The sequence below is a fragment of the Diaporthe batatas genome (assembly GCF_019321695.1).
Source record: "Diaporthe batatas strain CRI 302-4 chromosome Unknown Contig00005, whole genome shotgun sequence".
NCBI lineage: Eukaryota > Fungi > Ascomycota > Sordariomycetes > Diaporthales > Diaporthaceae > Diaporthe > Diaporthe batatas.
Genome location: NW_025408552.1, coordinates 2,844,117 through 2,858,534, shown reverse-complemented (window position 1 = coordinate 2,858,534; position 14,418 = coordinate 2,844,117). Strand labels below are relative to the sequence as shown.

The 14,418-nt window shown below is 53.8% G+C and overlaps 3 protein-coding genes across 3 annotated transcripts; 1 reads left to right on the top strand and 2 right to left on the bottom strand.

Moving 5' to 3' along the window:
* Positions 1-4,452: 4,452 nt before the first annotated feature.
* KVR01_005379 (uncharacterized protein) lies at positions 4,453-6,577 on the bottom strand (the record flags this gene model as incomplete). Its single annotated transcript, XM_044785416.1, has 2 exons — positions 4,453-5,446; positions 5,703-6,577. The coding sequence occupies 2 exons, from the start codon at positions 6,575-6,577 to the stop codon at positions 4,453-4,455; spliced, it is 1,869 nt and encodes a 622-aa protein (XP_044645824.1).
* Positions 6,578-7,575: 998 nt separating this feature from the next.
* KVR01_004891 (uncharacterized protein) lies at positions 7,576-9,118 on the bottom strand (the record flags this gene model as incomplete). Its single annotated transcript, XM_044785217.1, has 5 exons — positions 7,576-8,015; positions 8,158-8,726; positions 8,782-8,841; positions 8,993-9,037; positions 9,102-9,118. 5 exons carry the CDS (start codon positions 9,116-9,118, stop codon positions 7,576-7,578), a joined length of 1,131 nt encoding a protein of 376 aa, XP_044645336.1.
* A 1,941-nt stretch (positions 9,119-11,059) lies between these two features.
* KVR01_005218 (uncharacterized protein) lies at positions 11,060-13,707 on the top strand. Its single transcript, XM_044791826.1, has 3 exons — positions 11,060-11,589; positions 11,655-12,883; positions 12,995-13,707. Exons 1-3 carry the CDS (start codon positions 11,165-11,167, stop codon positions 13,108-13,110), a joined length of 1,770 nt encoding a protein of 589 aa, XP_044645663.1. The 5' UTR covers positions 11,060-11,164; the 3' UTR covers positions 13,111-13,707.
* The last annotated feature ends 711 nt before the right edge of the window (positions 13,708-14,418 follow it).

Below are 14,418 nucleotides of genomic sequence, written 5' to 3'. Positions count from 1 at the left end.
TCGTTGCTGGGAGCCTGGGACCGGCCTTTCAACGGGCGGGCGCTATCCGCATTCGTCAAGCGAGAGGACACACGCTACGGCCGGTGATTTCGGGCCATCCGATACCAGGAGCCCCACATATCGTTGCTCCACAAATCACTCACAAACACTGGGCCTGTGGGCATGGGTTACTGGGTTGAGGGCAGCTGGGCAGGCAGGCAGGCAGAGATCGCGCCCGGGCGGGGGGGGATCTGCAGAGCACTGGTCCAATCGCCCCAGGGCGAGACCGGGATCGAATTCTTCTTCTCTTTCTTTTTCGAATTCGAATTCGGACTTGACAGGACGGACTAGTGCCACGTTCACCCCGTATGACTGCCGCGGTCCCACATGCGCTCCTGTTTCCTCGTGCCTCTTGTCATTACGAGGCCGTGATGCTTCCAGCCAGTCATTCATCCAGTCACCACCAAGCTGAAGAGATGGAATGCAACAAATGGATGGATGCCCGTACCTGGACCCGTACCGGAGCAGGGCGGGGCAGCCCGGCCGGCGACGAGCTTATGTGAGGATGATTCCGCCGGGTACTGTGTATTTTCCCCCCACGTCAGCAGGGCCCGCGAGCTAGCAGCACTCGGCCCGGAGCAGTGCAATGAGATTGGCCGCTTTGTGGGCAGGTCGGGGTCTCGATCAACCCGACAGTCCGTTTGCCCGTGGCGCCAGAGGATCTGTCCGTCGCCAACTCAATTCGTCCTTGCAAAGAAATTCGTCTAGTGTAGTGTAGTGCTGAGCAAGTCCGTCTGACCTTGTGTGAGATGAGCCACGTCTCGTTTCTCCTGACTCAGCCACACACCCGAGTCTACTCCGTATCTTGCTGCCCCCGCGTTTCGCAACTCTAACGACACTCGGCAGACGGACAGCGGGATCCAGCTGAGCAAATCTGCCATACCCAGAACCTTATATTTTATGTCCCGGTTACAGCGCAGCCGTCCAGCGCTTGGACTACACATCTACAGTACACGTAAACTGACATCCTGCACCTGCAAGCTTCTAGAAAATCCGCCGCGCCCTTCGACGGGTCCACGGTGCTCCGTAGGTGGCTGCCATCCGGCAACGACCGGGAGCTGTATCATCATCATTACATTGCAACTTCAACGTCCCCGTACAGCTGAAGCCTGAAGCTACCTCAACATCTCTGAAACGCTGACGTGTAGTCATGTATTCAAACTGGTCTGCGCAAGACGAGATTAGCATGGCCCCTGCACTAAGGGTAACGTAAGCATATTCCGAACTGCGACCACCGTGACTTTCTACCAATACAAGTTGCAGACTCTCGATCAGAGAGAAGCTACCAATGTTTTTTTCGTGATAATTTCCCACTGGATGAAGCCTAGTAGTCTGGTCTGCCAGCATGGCATTGGCAGCCGTGTGTCCGCTTCAGTTTCAAACACACGCTCTCCTAATCTCTTCTCGTATACAGAAAAGAAGTCCCTGCCGGTTCACTGTCCCTCCGGCAAGCGCTGTTGTGAACGATTGGTAAAACAACCTTGTCCACGCGGCATTCATACTATTCGCGTCTCCTCTAGCCTATGCGATTGCGATTGCGAGCCGATACTTGGACCCGCCCGGTCAACCGGGGCGCCCGGTGCCCAGGTGTAGTTGCCCAGCCTTTGTGGATCTATAACAACAACGAGCCGGGCCCAATAAGGCCCCGAGAACACCATCTGTGCTCTTTCTCACATGACAACTCTTTTTCCACTGCATGATCGCCTTGTACGGGTGATATCAACCCGCCTCCCCCCCCCAAAAAAAACCCGCAGGACAAGTCCAAGCGCTTGGCTTAAGTTCGGCTGACTGACTGACTGACAAAACGGCTCGGGATCTTGTCGGGAAATCCTGGGCAAGGCAGGGGACCAAGGCAGAGAGGCTCACATCGAGGGAAGGCTCCTTGCCAACTCATGGCCGCAAGGATAGTTATCGGATGACATCAATTAATGATGCACGAACCAATGACGGCGGCGCGGAGCCGCGTGGTGTGGTGGTGATGAGCCTCAATACTCACCCACTCGTCATCATTTCTTTTCTTGATCACCACCGTGGCAGCGTGGTGCCCTCAAACCGGGATCCCCAACACTGGCATGTTGTAGGGCCGGATCGGCCAGGGACGACCCAACAACCTGGGAACTGTAGCTACATGCATGGTCGACGGGCCAATGAGCACAAAACAGCCTTACAGGAACAGATGAAATCGGCCGAACCGTTATAGCCTGCTCTATCATAGTAGTGCGCAGGCAAACCCAAATCAGCCAGGCATACTCCCAGCCAGCTGGAGATATTGTTCTCTTCGTTGCGGTTCTTGGCCACGCCAAGTGTCTCGGGCTCGCAAACAAGGGCCCCACTCTTAACTCCTGCCACACATCCTTCAACCACGGGAAAACGCTGACGGAGAACAAATCCTTTGATCTGACCATCTTGTCTCAGTACTGCCTACGGGGTCTAAGCAGGCCCCGACCGAGGTGGATTTCGGGTGAGAGCCAAACCCGTGCGGGCTCATCCGCCCAGTTGCCCACGCCGGGTGTGACTCCCAGGGTCCAGCCAGGCGGACATTTGGGCGGGTGATCAGCCGTCTGGGCACAAAATTCACACGTCTGGACCAGTCGGTATTCTTGCCCTACTTCCCGTCCGAAGTAGGTGGCTTGACGGTGGGGAGGCCCGGCTGGAGACACTGCCTACGGCAATATGCTGTTGTCGCATATCCAAGCGCACGGCACATTACACCAGGTAACTACAGAAATGTTTTCCGTCTGTGGAGGATAGGAGAGGGTCGAGACCGTCCCCACTGCCGAATTACTGCCAACATTCCTTGCAATCCTGAGATGATGGTTACTTTGTCATGTCACAATATTCTCCCCAAATCGATGTTCCTGCTGCGGCCGGGCTCCACCAAACAGTCCAAAGGCCCAAAGTGATAAGAGCCACAACGTGTCTGTGTGGGCGAGGTGGCACATCCTCGTGGGCCAGCCCGATCTTCAAGACGGCTGAATCGTATTGCTCGGACTGCCGGGACAAGACACGTCTCCGGTAGGATTTGAATTGCTTGAACAATCGCCCAGACTGGACTGGAATGTTCACCGCTCTGCGGGTTTAAAACAGGATTCCATTGAAACTGTTGTAGTACCTGGTCTAGGTAGATTATCTGGCGACCGGATGGTTTTGACTCGTGGCATTTGACTCTGCGCGTACGCAGGTAAAAGCTTGTGCGGATTAACTATTCAAACAGTAATTTAAGATGGCCTCCATAGGATCGTCACAGAAACTTTGCCCCAGGCACCACGAGAAAAGCTTCGGCGGCATCTGTACACCAACGCTGGTGCGCGACCCCTCCTTCCTGGGACACCACCCGGGCAAGGTCGTCGAATGTTCGAGGTCTGACTGATCAGTCTGTATGTCAGGCTTTCGGAGAACAATAGCATACGGAGCTACGGTGTTTCGGGGGGAGATTGACGCCGCAAAATCCGATGGACCGGGAGTGTTGCTTCTGAGCTGTCACTGCGTCTCGTGAAGACAGCCATTTGCCTTCTGATTGCTCGATTGCTCGTTCAGCCGACATTGCAGGACCAAGGGTGAGTAGAGGCAACGAGAGGCGCGGGTCGTTCCCACGGCGAAATTGTATTTCTGTGTCCTGTCAGTTACAAGCTGACAGCCCTGGTCAGAATCGGCGGGCAGGAGAATTGACAAGCCCCCTTTTTTGAAATACTGTACGAAGAGCATACCCTGCTTAGCACCCCTGGACAACGGGACAATGAGGATGAGGTGCTCCAAGGATTTGGCCGGGACGAAAATGTAGGCGTTCGCTTGATGTCAATAAGAGACATCAATCTATCCATCTTCTGACCTTTTATCAAATGGGCTCATCTGAAATGCTCCAAACAAAATTGTCTGGGTTGTCCGATTTGGTCGCCCAAGACAGTGGGTGTTTTGGTGACACTGTAGCGTCCGTGACTTGTGCATTGATTGGCCTGTCGCGTCGGAGCCTGCAAGTCTATAAATTTCTTTGGTACAGAAACAGGTTGATAGGTCCGAGACAACTCACAGTGGCGGATTCGTTACGTTTATTAGCCTATGTAAAGCTTGCGACTGAGCATTCATTTTGACTTCCCCAACATGACGGACGAGTTTGACCTCTTGTCTCACAATGGACGTATTCCTTCGGCCATCAACAGGCTGCTTGCTGACCTGATGAAAGCCCACAAATCTTGAGCACAATCCCCATAGTGGCATACGAATATGCCTTCAAAATTACATCAAACTGAGCGAAGCCTGATTCCGGAGGAAATCTCCAGCAAGGCTTTTTGCAAGACTTGACAGCTGCCCAGACCAAACTTGGACCGGGTCTGCCCAGGTGCCCACATCTTCATCCACCCGCAGCGCACACAACCTTGGAATTCCAGGCCAAAACACTTTTGAAAACCGCACTTCTTAGGCAGAAACCTTCCGCTTGACGCAGCCGTAACTGTCCGCGATGTCGAAGATTCCCGAGTCATCGGAGCCGTCGCGAGGATTGTCCCCCGCACCAGCCTCATCGTGGCTCCATGACCAGATGTCTTTCTGGAACTCATCCCGATAGAGAAGGTCGAAATCCTGAATCCGATCTTTGTAAGGCTCGAACTCCTTCTGCTCCTGCCGCAGTAGGCCATTGCGCTTGCAGGCGAAGTACATATACTCCAAGAGAGTATCCGAAAGCGGGAGGGGTCCCTTCCCATCCTTGCCGCCCTTGACCTCCTCAACTGTGGCGGCCTGGCCTAGCTTGCACAGAGTATGCTTCTGCTCTGTCATCACGACACCAGGGTAGAACAAGCCTCTGATCTCCATTTTCTCGATCTTGGCAATTAGAGTGGCCACACTTCCTTTGTAGCTGGCAGCCTCTGGAATTGGAAACAGCGACTGCTGAACCAGATTGGCCATGAGAGATCCCAAGAGCTTCTGATTGCACTCGAAATGGCCTTCGCTGGACCTGCAGTACCGATTGCCTTGAAAATTGTTGGCGTCCATGAAATAATCGAGTGGAACCTTCAGTGAGGCGAGCAGATTCTCGAGGCCTTCGTTGCGGATCTTTTGGAGGCTGTCCAGAATATCCTGCTGTTTCATAGGAAAATCTTGTATGCGCTTTCCGACCTCGTCGCTGATCTCGTGGGCCACTTCTCGGATGAGGGTCTTCGTAGTCTTGAAGTCGCCAATTGCATAGGCAACTTGAAGAGCTTCAACGACACTTAGATTAGACGTGGCCAGTCCGTTGCTGAAGCCATTGATCCAAGAAGGAGCGAAGAGGTGGTAGTTTGTTTGATCCAGATGGATTTCGTACTTCTCGAGTACCTGAACCACCTTGTACAGCTGATCGGCATTGGGCTTCGAGGCCACCAGCGCTCTGGGAAACTTGTTGTGGAGCAGACAGAACATGATCTTGAGGCCCAAACTGGAGTAAAGACGGTCAGATGCGGCCCCATGGAGATTCTCATAATCAAAGAAAGAGCTTGGCAACGAGATGAAGAATCGATGACAGCAGGCTGAAGCTTGAACGGTTGAAGAAGGTTGACCGGCAAGGAATGGGGCCGAGAGAATGCAGAGGAAACGTCAAAGTTGGGATAGGAGAAGGCATGGGCAGACTTTTAGGAATTCCAAGGCAGTTGGCACTGAAAAAGGAGAAGGAGGCGCGCGGCTTTAGCACTTACGGGTTGTCGTCTAGCTCCCACACCCACACCTCCTTGTTGCCACGAGTGTGGCTACCATAGATCATGGCCTCGAACTTGGTTGAGGCCTTCTCAAGAGTGGCCGATGCAACTTCGAACACGTAGACTTTGCCGTCCTCGCCTTTGACCTTGACGTACAAATCACTGTCGCGATGAAGTCGAGGGTTGCAGCAACCGGGAGCAGTGGTGACGGGGCTCGATGGCCTCTTGCGAGTGCTGGCAGTGTAGAAGAACCTGATGACGTCGGTTCCGATGTTTGCCTTGTCGTTGGGGTCCACAAACTTGTGCTCCTCGGACTGGGCTGAATCACTCGCTGAGGTAGTAGTGGAATGGGGCGTATGGGCGGCGTCCTGCTCAGAGTCGCCGGTGGCCTCCGCGGAGGCAACTATGATGGGGCTTGCAGTCTCTGGGGCTGAGATGCGGGCCACACCACTGGCAGGTTGCGAAGCGAGTCTCGCAGGCTCGTTGCCGTCGACGTCATCCATTGCAGAGTCTGACTTTGGGGGCACATCGGTGGGCTCAACGGGTGCCTGGTGGACAGAAATTCCGTTTTCAGTGGTCTTCTCGAGCGAGGCATTGCCGCTTGTGGCCGCTCCTACTCCACAGTTGTCATCGGGAGAAGCAGTGTCGGATTGCTCGTGAATTGTGGCCAAGCCACCGGTTTCGCCGGTCATGACTGCAGCGTCCGTCTCACAAGTCTGTGGAGCAGCGTCTGGCTTGACTGTGGAATGGGTCTTGCCATTGACACTATCCTCAGCAGGAATTTTGGGGGAGCTGTGGCCACTGTCAGGCAGAGAAACCGTTGTTGCATCGATCTGGTCCAGCTTGGCTGGAGTGTGGTCGGGTGGAGGACACATTTTGGGGGTGCTGATTTTGACTTGTCAGCAGATGCAGTGGTGAAGAAGGAGTACAAGTAAGATCCAGGCCAAGAGCTCTGCCACTGATGTGATCTTGTGTGGGCAATTTGTGTGAAAGTCCAGGGGGGGTTTGGTATGAACGTAGCAGAGGGGAGAGCCCTGCTGGATTCTCAGGTGTTGAGTACAGACGAATGGTGGATTTGGATTGTGATTTGAACTTTTCCACCAAGCTTCAAGAAATCAGGAAGAGACAAGTGCTGGGAAAAGTAAGGCAGAGACAGCAGGCCAGGAAAGCGCGATCAAGATGCGAAAAAATTGGCCCAGTTGATGTACTTACCTCATTCCAAAGCCAGTCCTTGAAGGGTGTGGCTTTTCACAGTGGCTGCATACAATTGATACCACAGAGTGGTTGATTTGTTGAGACAAGAGCTGCAGAGCTTGGTTGCGTCGGTTGATGTGGAAAGGAGAAGGTGGGTTGGCTCCAGAAGACAGGAGGTTGCAGTATTAGATGGGAGGGTCAGAAAGAAGGCAGGGCAGTTGCACTTTAAACCTCTGCACCTTCCTTGATTTGAATCGAGGGGAGCTTCAACCAGGGACTTAAGTACCTAGGTACTTTCTGCCAAGCCCCTGGGTACAATGAGTAGAAATAGTATTGTCAAATTGAAGCACTGGCCATACTTTTCCGATGGAACAGGGGCATGGCCTTCAATGGATGAATGAAGGTCCACTCGTTGGTTGCAGTATTTCCATCAGGTTCCCAAGAATTTGCTGGCCAAATTTCGAAGCCAAAGGGCCCCTGAATGGACATGATCATGAATGTTTACAGGGCTGCTAGCACCGAGGACGAATTTAGCGCTTGAAACTACATATTGGTGATAAAGATGTTTCTTTCTGTTGCCTGCCAATCTAACTGACAAAGTTTTGTCCAGAATCAGAGGATATGCACTCCTCATGTCACCTCGTCGCCAACAGAGAAACACGACGAAGTCAAGGACCCTTCAACTCATCTCCACATCCTCGTCAGCTCCAGCTTGGGGCCGGACATCTTTACCCTCATCGCCATGTAGTGCCTCTCGTTCTCCCGGCATCTGATTGACGAGACCGGAGAAGGTCACCAGAAGTCGGTTTGGATCGCCCCTTTCAACCCTGGCCCTGACCCTGTTAGAGGAGCTTCCCTGGCCCTGATCGCTGTGTCCGTGACGGGGTCCCGTGACAACGACTACATCACTGTGACCCCCGAGAACGAATTGATGCCCATTGTCCATGCCAGCGGTCCTCGATCTGGAGCCCCGGGACGGCGCATCATTTGCTACCAAGGCACGTGTGGTTCCATTCCGGTTGGCAGACCTGTTCCTGTCGACGCTTCTCGCCCTCTCGATTAGGCCAAAACGGGCCTCGCTCTCCCTGATGCACTCCAAGAAGTCACGTGCGGCATTCTCTGCGCATTTTTTCTCATCAGCCGATGCTATAAACAACGGTGAGGCTAGGGGAAGGTGACTTACAAGCGCGCTCATACTCCCATGGCTTCGCAAATAGATCGGGATCAATTGCAGCCTTGGTATTGCCCCAGGTAAGCGCGCCCAGTTCGAAGCCCCAGCTGGCCTCGTCACTTATGGCACGGCCACGTCCATTCTCGTCCCAGTGGCGCGTGTACGCGAAGCAGATCGTGTATACCTCATCACCAGAGGCGTTGGGCTTCCTCGATGCCCAGTATCTCTTCTGACAGCGAAGGCTCTCAGCCGCTTCACCCCAGAATCCACTCGTCAAGGGCTCATCCTGCCAGTACTCAAGCCACTCGTCGCAACACACTTCAAGGACGTCGGCCACACGGACTGAGACGATGCTCTGGTTGCTGGGAATCACTACTCTCTCGTTGAAAGCTGGCGCGGACTGGGCGCCCAGCAAATATGCGAAACGTGTGCTCCTACTGGCGCTGAAGACATTGGTGTCACTGGTGAAGCTGAATCCAGGCAACTTCAGTAACAGATGGATCGTGTGGTTGCGGGTACCCGGCTTGTGTGTGGATGCCTCTCTGGGGACCTGTAGTGCAAGTGACACTGGTCTCTTGTCCACAGACGGGTCCAGTCTCGTCACCGGCACGGGCCGACGTGTTGAGCGACGAAGTGCGCTCGGCGGATCGGATGCGACGCTTGTAGAAAAGTTAGCGACCAACTTTGTTTTCGCGCGTGGGAGCCGCGTCATACCTTTTGGTGTCATTGTTTGGTTCGGGCGTCTGTGGTCGAGAAGGCTGGGGCTTGCGTTGACTATATTGTATAGTATTGATCAGCACCTGGGCAATGCAGAATGATTTGGTAGTTACCATGTTTAAGAGTGAATCGCAAGCACCATCAGTGAAAGATGCAAGCAATGACTGAAAGCCGTTGTCGTGCATCCGCTGCTCATTTGAAAACGTACCTCGCCTTGAAGGCGTCATCGCTCTCATCGGGATGGTACAACGAACTGGAAATTGTTCAAATTAGCAAGACTTTCGTACTTGAATGTGATAATATGATGCTTTGCATACTCGTCGGAGTCATCCATGGTGTTGTGTCAGATACCTGCAGTCTCAATTCCCTGTTGTGCCCGTTGTTGAATTTGTCGTTGAGGGGACGGGTGTAGAAATGGGATGGCGGATGCCTTAAGCGCAGAGGCTCACACCCTTGCTTCAAACGAGCCTCCCGATACGCCTTAACTGGTGCCAGCCTTTTTGTTGACCATAGCTCTGTGGACACCTAGGTAAGTGAATAAAGTGGAGATCGGGCAGCCTGGCACCTTACCATGGCATTCAATCCAATCAGACTGAGGTTTGAGTTTTGCACTTTCATTTCACTCAGCTCCCAGACAAATTCAACAATATCAAAGATTATGCTGTCGCTCATAATGTGACCCAAGACCACCAACCCTTTTGGGGGAGGTTCATTTTGGTTTTGTGGCTGGCGTGCAATCAGACAGAATGACAACACCTATTGCTGTTTGACAGAACTTGAAATTCTAACTACCTTCTTAGTAGGTACCTAGGTACCTTCAAATTCAAGACCCACGGTTCCATGCTCGCATTGGGAATTCAAGTTGTTCGCCCATGTGCTCTCCCACCAGTTGACCTGTGCAGCACGTGGTAGATGCTAGCTACTAATCGTGGGGGGTGAAGAAAAGTTGATAGTGTTCATGGTTTCTTTTTGTTTATCCGTTGGTCCCGTGCCTTACTGTGTGCAGGTGTGAGAGCCAGAAATTGATGACACTGGATGAAAGCTTAGCTGTTGGTTCATGGCGTTCCAGTTTTAGCTTGCCGCCATTGAGCGAGAGAAACCCTACGGACATGATGGAGAATAAGCGAACTTTAAGTAGGACGACAGTATAATATTTCTTGTTGGCTCTAGCCAAGCGAGTCTTGTATTTTGAATCAAACAGTAGTTTTCGTTTCTGGATGTCAAAGATTCATACCCACAAAGACAGAGGGTACACTCAAGCCCCGTGGAGAACCTCCTATGAGACAACATAACCTACCCCATAGGATATTTTCCTGTGGGAGGTTGTCCCATACCAGCCCTTGGGAATACAGAATGCCGCATCACAGAAGTGACATAATCCATCAAGGACTATCTGCCCTTTTTACGGGAATAGATGGAAAGGTCTTTCCAGTGGCCCAAATCAGCAGTCTCTAAATGTCAACATAACGCCTACAGAGGCTCTATGGAGCTGTTTAGTATCATGTGAAACGAAGCAACATCTGATTTAAATCGGAACTCAGGACGTGATGGACCTTGGTAAGTAAGTCGCTTGAGATTGGTTCCATGTGCTCTCTCCCAATGCCCTGAAGCAGGGTTGCTTGAGGCCATTGCACTACGGGCACCGTAGAGCCTTTATCAATGGTCACTTGATGAGGGTTCATTCTCTGCAAATACAAGGGCGGTCCCAACCAAACCGATTGGATCGCCACGGGTCCTAGGGCTGACATGTACTGCACGCGATGGACGTCACACCAAGTACTGAAGGATGGTGTTTTCCGCTTTTGGAAATTAGGGGGTTCCAAGGTGCTGTGCTATGACGGGGTAACAATCGGCAGGATGACGGGAAAGGAGGTGAAGCTGCAAGCAATCTTCCTCTACGGATTGTAGGCAATACATTCCTGAATGATAAGCAATGCCGACATTGGTCGGTCCTTGAAGCAAGCGGTGCTCCATCTGGTCATTTGTGCTAGGCCATTAAGGGAAGGGCGATACCGATATCAAACAATCGCAGCCTTCTCATTGCCTGGTTTACGAGCCAGCATAAAAGCACGTCTTTTTGTCGGCTCCCTGTTCTACTTCCGGTCTCTCCTGTGTTGCTTCAGGAGAAAGCATAATTGTGCTGCTAATGCAGGATTATGGTGTGCGGCGCCAAGATATCAGCGGCAGGGCCCATGTCACTCTACCCGAATGGGGTCAAGCGAGCTGCGGTGGCGTTACACTCGGTTCTACCACAGTAACACGGTAAAGTACAGAACAGCAGGCTGTCACTCTAATCTTAGAACCGTCACGCGGCCGCTGCCGAACACCCCCCAAGAGGTCTCCCCCCAGATGTTCCCGCGCGACCGACAGCCTGGTTCACATGCCAGCTCCATCTCGCATCGCTCTTGGCCTGCACAAACCAACACGCTCGTGCGGCGACCCGTGCCCAAGGCCAAAAGACCCATCAGGCACTGATACCTTCTGCTTCACACATTGGGGGAACTTTCTTCAGGCGGCCGCCCACACGGTCCGAGGCTTGCCTTGTTCTACGTACGGGCCGCAGTCGGGAGCCTTAGGTCCTGACCGGTGCCTGCGCGCCCACAGCCCCGCCGTGATGGCTCCAAACCATGCCGTCGTGGATGGCAATGGCCTGCCGGTCATCGTGCATGGCAAGCAGAGGCAGGGCCCGTCCACCTTCGACTGGAACACCCACATGCCGACCATCAGGCGCCTGTACATGGACGAGGACCGCACGCTCAAGGAAGTGGTGAGGATCATGAGGGTGGAGCATGGCTTCGTTGCGTCGTATGCGATTCCATTTCCTACTGTCTCTTCCACAGCCTCAGTTCCTGACTATCCGGTGACTCAAGGGAGAAGATGTTCAAGACCCGGCTTATCAGCTGGGGCCTGCGGAAGAACATCAGGCTGAGGGCGGGGCGGGATGACGACGTTGTTCAGAAGCTCGCCTCGCCCGCCAACGACACACAGCCAGTGCCCTACTGGACCCCAGTAACAGCAAGGAGCCGCACCGTCCGGCTCTCGAATGGCCTGGCCGTCGACGCCGACCGGTTGGCTGAGCACGTGCGCCGCAAGAGATACCGCTCGAAGCGGAGCAACTCCCCACCCATCACGACCGTGCGGCCGCCGGACTCGTACTGCATCTTCGAGGCCGTCTTTTCCTCCGCCCAGAACTACTTACTGGGCCGTTTCCAGGGCGTCGTCACCACCGGCGAGGGTCTTGACCGGGTGCGCCAGGCGGACCAGCTGGTGACCCGGTGGGTCAGCTACAGCTCCGCCATCAGGGCCGCCACCCTGGAGAGGCCGCTCCTGAAGAGGTCCGCCGCCGCCGAGAAGCAGATGTTCAACGACGCGCTGGTGCTGATGCGCCGGGCCCCGCAGGAGCTCGGCGCCCTGATCCGCCACCAGCCGGCAAACGTCACCGGCTACATCTTCTTCTTCCTGATGATCAGCACCCGCCGCAACGTCTTCCCGGACGAACCCATGGCGAAACAGTTCTCGGCCGTCGTGAAGGCTCTGATGAGGTACATGGCAGTGGCCTTCTCCGGCGACGACACCGACCTGCCCATACCCCTGCGCCAGCTGCTTCGGAACATAGCGAGCATTGAAGACGAATTCCTGCTGAACAGGCTCGCCGTTCAGGCGTGGAAGCTCAACTGCAAGACCTGGGAATCCTTCCTGGGCGGCCGGGGTGGCAGCAAGACCCTGATCAACGACTGGCTGTCTTTCCAGTACGCCGGCGAGTCCAACGAGCTACCAAAACATTTCGGGGAGTACATCGATGACACGCTGAGGAGGGTCGAGCCCAAGTACGGGCCTTCGTATGCCCAGATCCTCTGGTATTCTGCCCATTATCGCTTCACAAAGGACAAGGACGCCGGACTGGACCCGAATATGAACGAGGAGCTCATATCAATATACAAACAGATTCTGCGGTCCTCGCCGACTCTGGTGCCACGGGTGAACGCTCTCAGGATGCTTGCGGAGGTAAGCAAGGCCCGCGGGGATGGTGAGGCGATGGAGGCATACCTGCGTGAGGCAATCGATGTGTTGCGCACCGAGCGCGGGGAAGACGAGCCGAGTGAGTACTCCACCATTTCTTGTCATGTCCAGCGATCCTTTGCCCCGCGTCACTTCTGCTGGCCTCATCCGTGTATGAGGAATCATATCTTGCTTACCAACTACTTCATAGTGATCCTGACTTACATCACCGAGCTAGAAGGCTGGCTGGATGAGTTGGGCTTAGTCGAGAGAGCAAGGATCGTGTCCGAGTGGAAGACGCATTACACGAGGCCCTTGCCAGAATAGAGAACCATGGGCGGTATCTCCGGGCTCTAGATATGATATGATCAAGCAAAGATACCACTGCAACCACGCACCCACAAGTTGCCCGTGCTTGACGAGGCCGTGTGACCATGTCAGACACACGACCGTCTCCACACTCTGAGAATCATCCACAAGAGGGTACAGAAGCTAGTTATAGGGTATCAAGTTCAAGGCTAGTGAGCTCAACACCCATCCACAGCCTTGGAAATTAAGATCAACACGACGGAGGGCTAGGAGAGAGCTCCCACTACGGGCAGCAAGGTGGCACATACCTAGGTATGGTCGTACTCTACCACTTTTGCGGCATGGCATGATCACAATAGTGCAGTGAATGAAGTTATGGGGCCAACTGGGCAAGGGCATCAGAGCCTCTATAGAATGTTTCGTGGTTCGATCAAATAGCAATCTGGTCACAGCGGCCATTAGTCTGTATGGAATTCAGCAGGCAGGAGCTTTGCCATTGTACCATGTCGACTCTTCCTGCACTCAAGCACGCTAAGATAACGAGTGTCGATCTTCCTCTAGACTCCAAGGCCATACAAAAAGACATACTGGTCAATACAATTATATACCTGCGGATAAGCCCGTACTTCAAGTGATCCCAGGTGGCTTTCTGTAATCGGCCAACAACCATCCTTGACATGCCGTACTGCGGGCTTAATTTCCCCCTCCAAGTGCCCATAGCTGATCCACTCGGCTGCGCATTATCAAGTTGGTGACTTTGCGTTCCGGCTAGGATCACACAGAAACGGGTCTGAACTGTCCTCCGGAAATGATTCAAAGGCATTCGAAGGTGAAGCACCGAGACTAAGAGGGTCCTGAAGTGGATCGTGTGGCTGCTGCATCAGCACTTGTGCAGAGCTTGGGAACGAAGGAAGGGGTCGGAAGGTATCATGGCAATCATCAGCCATGAGTCTGTGGTTTTGACCTGGTTGCATTTCTGCCTGGCCCAATGCGAGACCGTGCCCAGGTGGCTCCACTCCAACCTTGGAACCTCTCAGGGTATCACCCTCTCTGTGATGCCCTCCTAGGGGACAGCCCGCTTAGAGACAGCCTCATCAGGGGCAATCTCCTAGGGGACTGCATCTTGAGGGGGACGGGGGCGGGGTCCTTCCTGTCCTTCCAAGCCTCCTCCCATGACACGCGCCTTGGCGCCTGAAGCTGTGTCTTCACCTCCTTATCATCTGAAGATGCTTGCTCATCTTGATGCACCTTTCGCACCCGGAATCCATTCCTCATACATTTCGACCCAGGCCGTCCAGACTTTCCGGGGCTGATTTCATAAAGCAG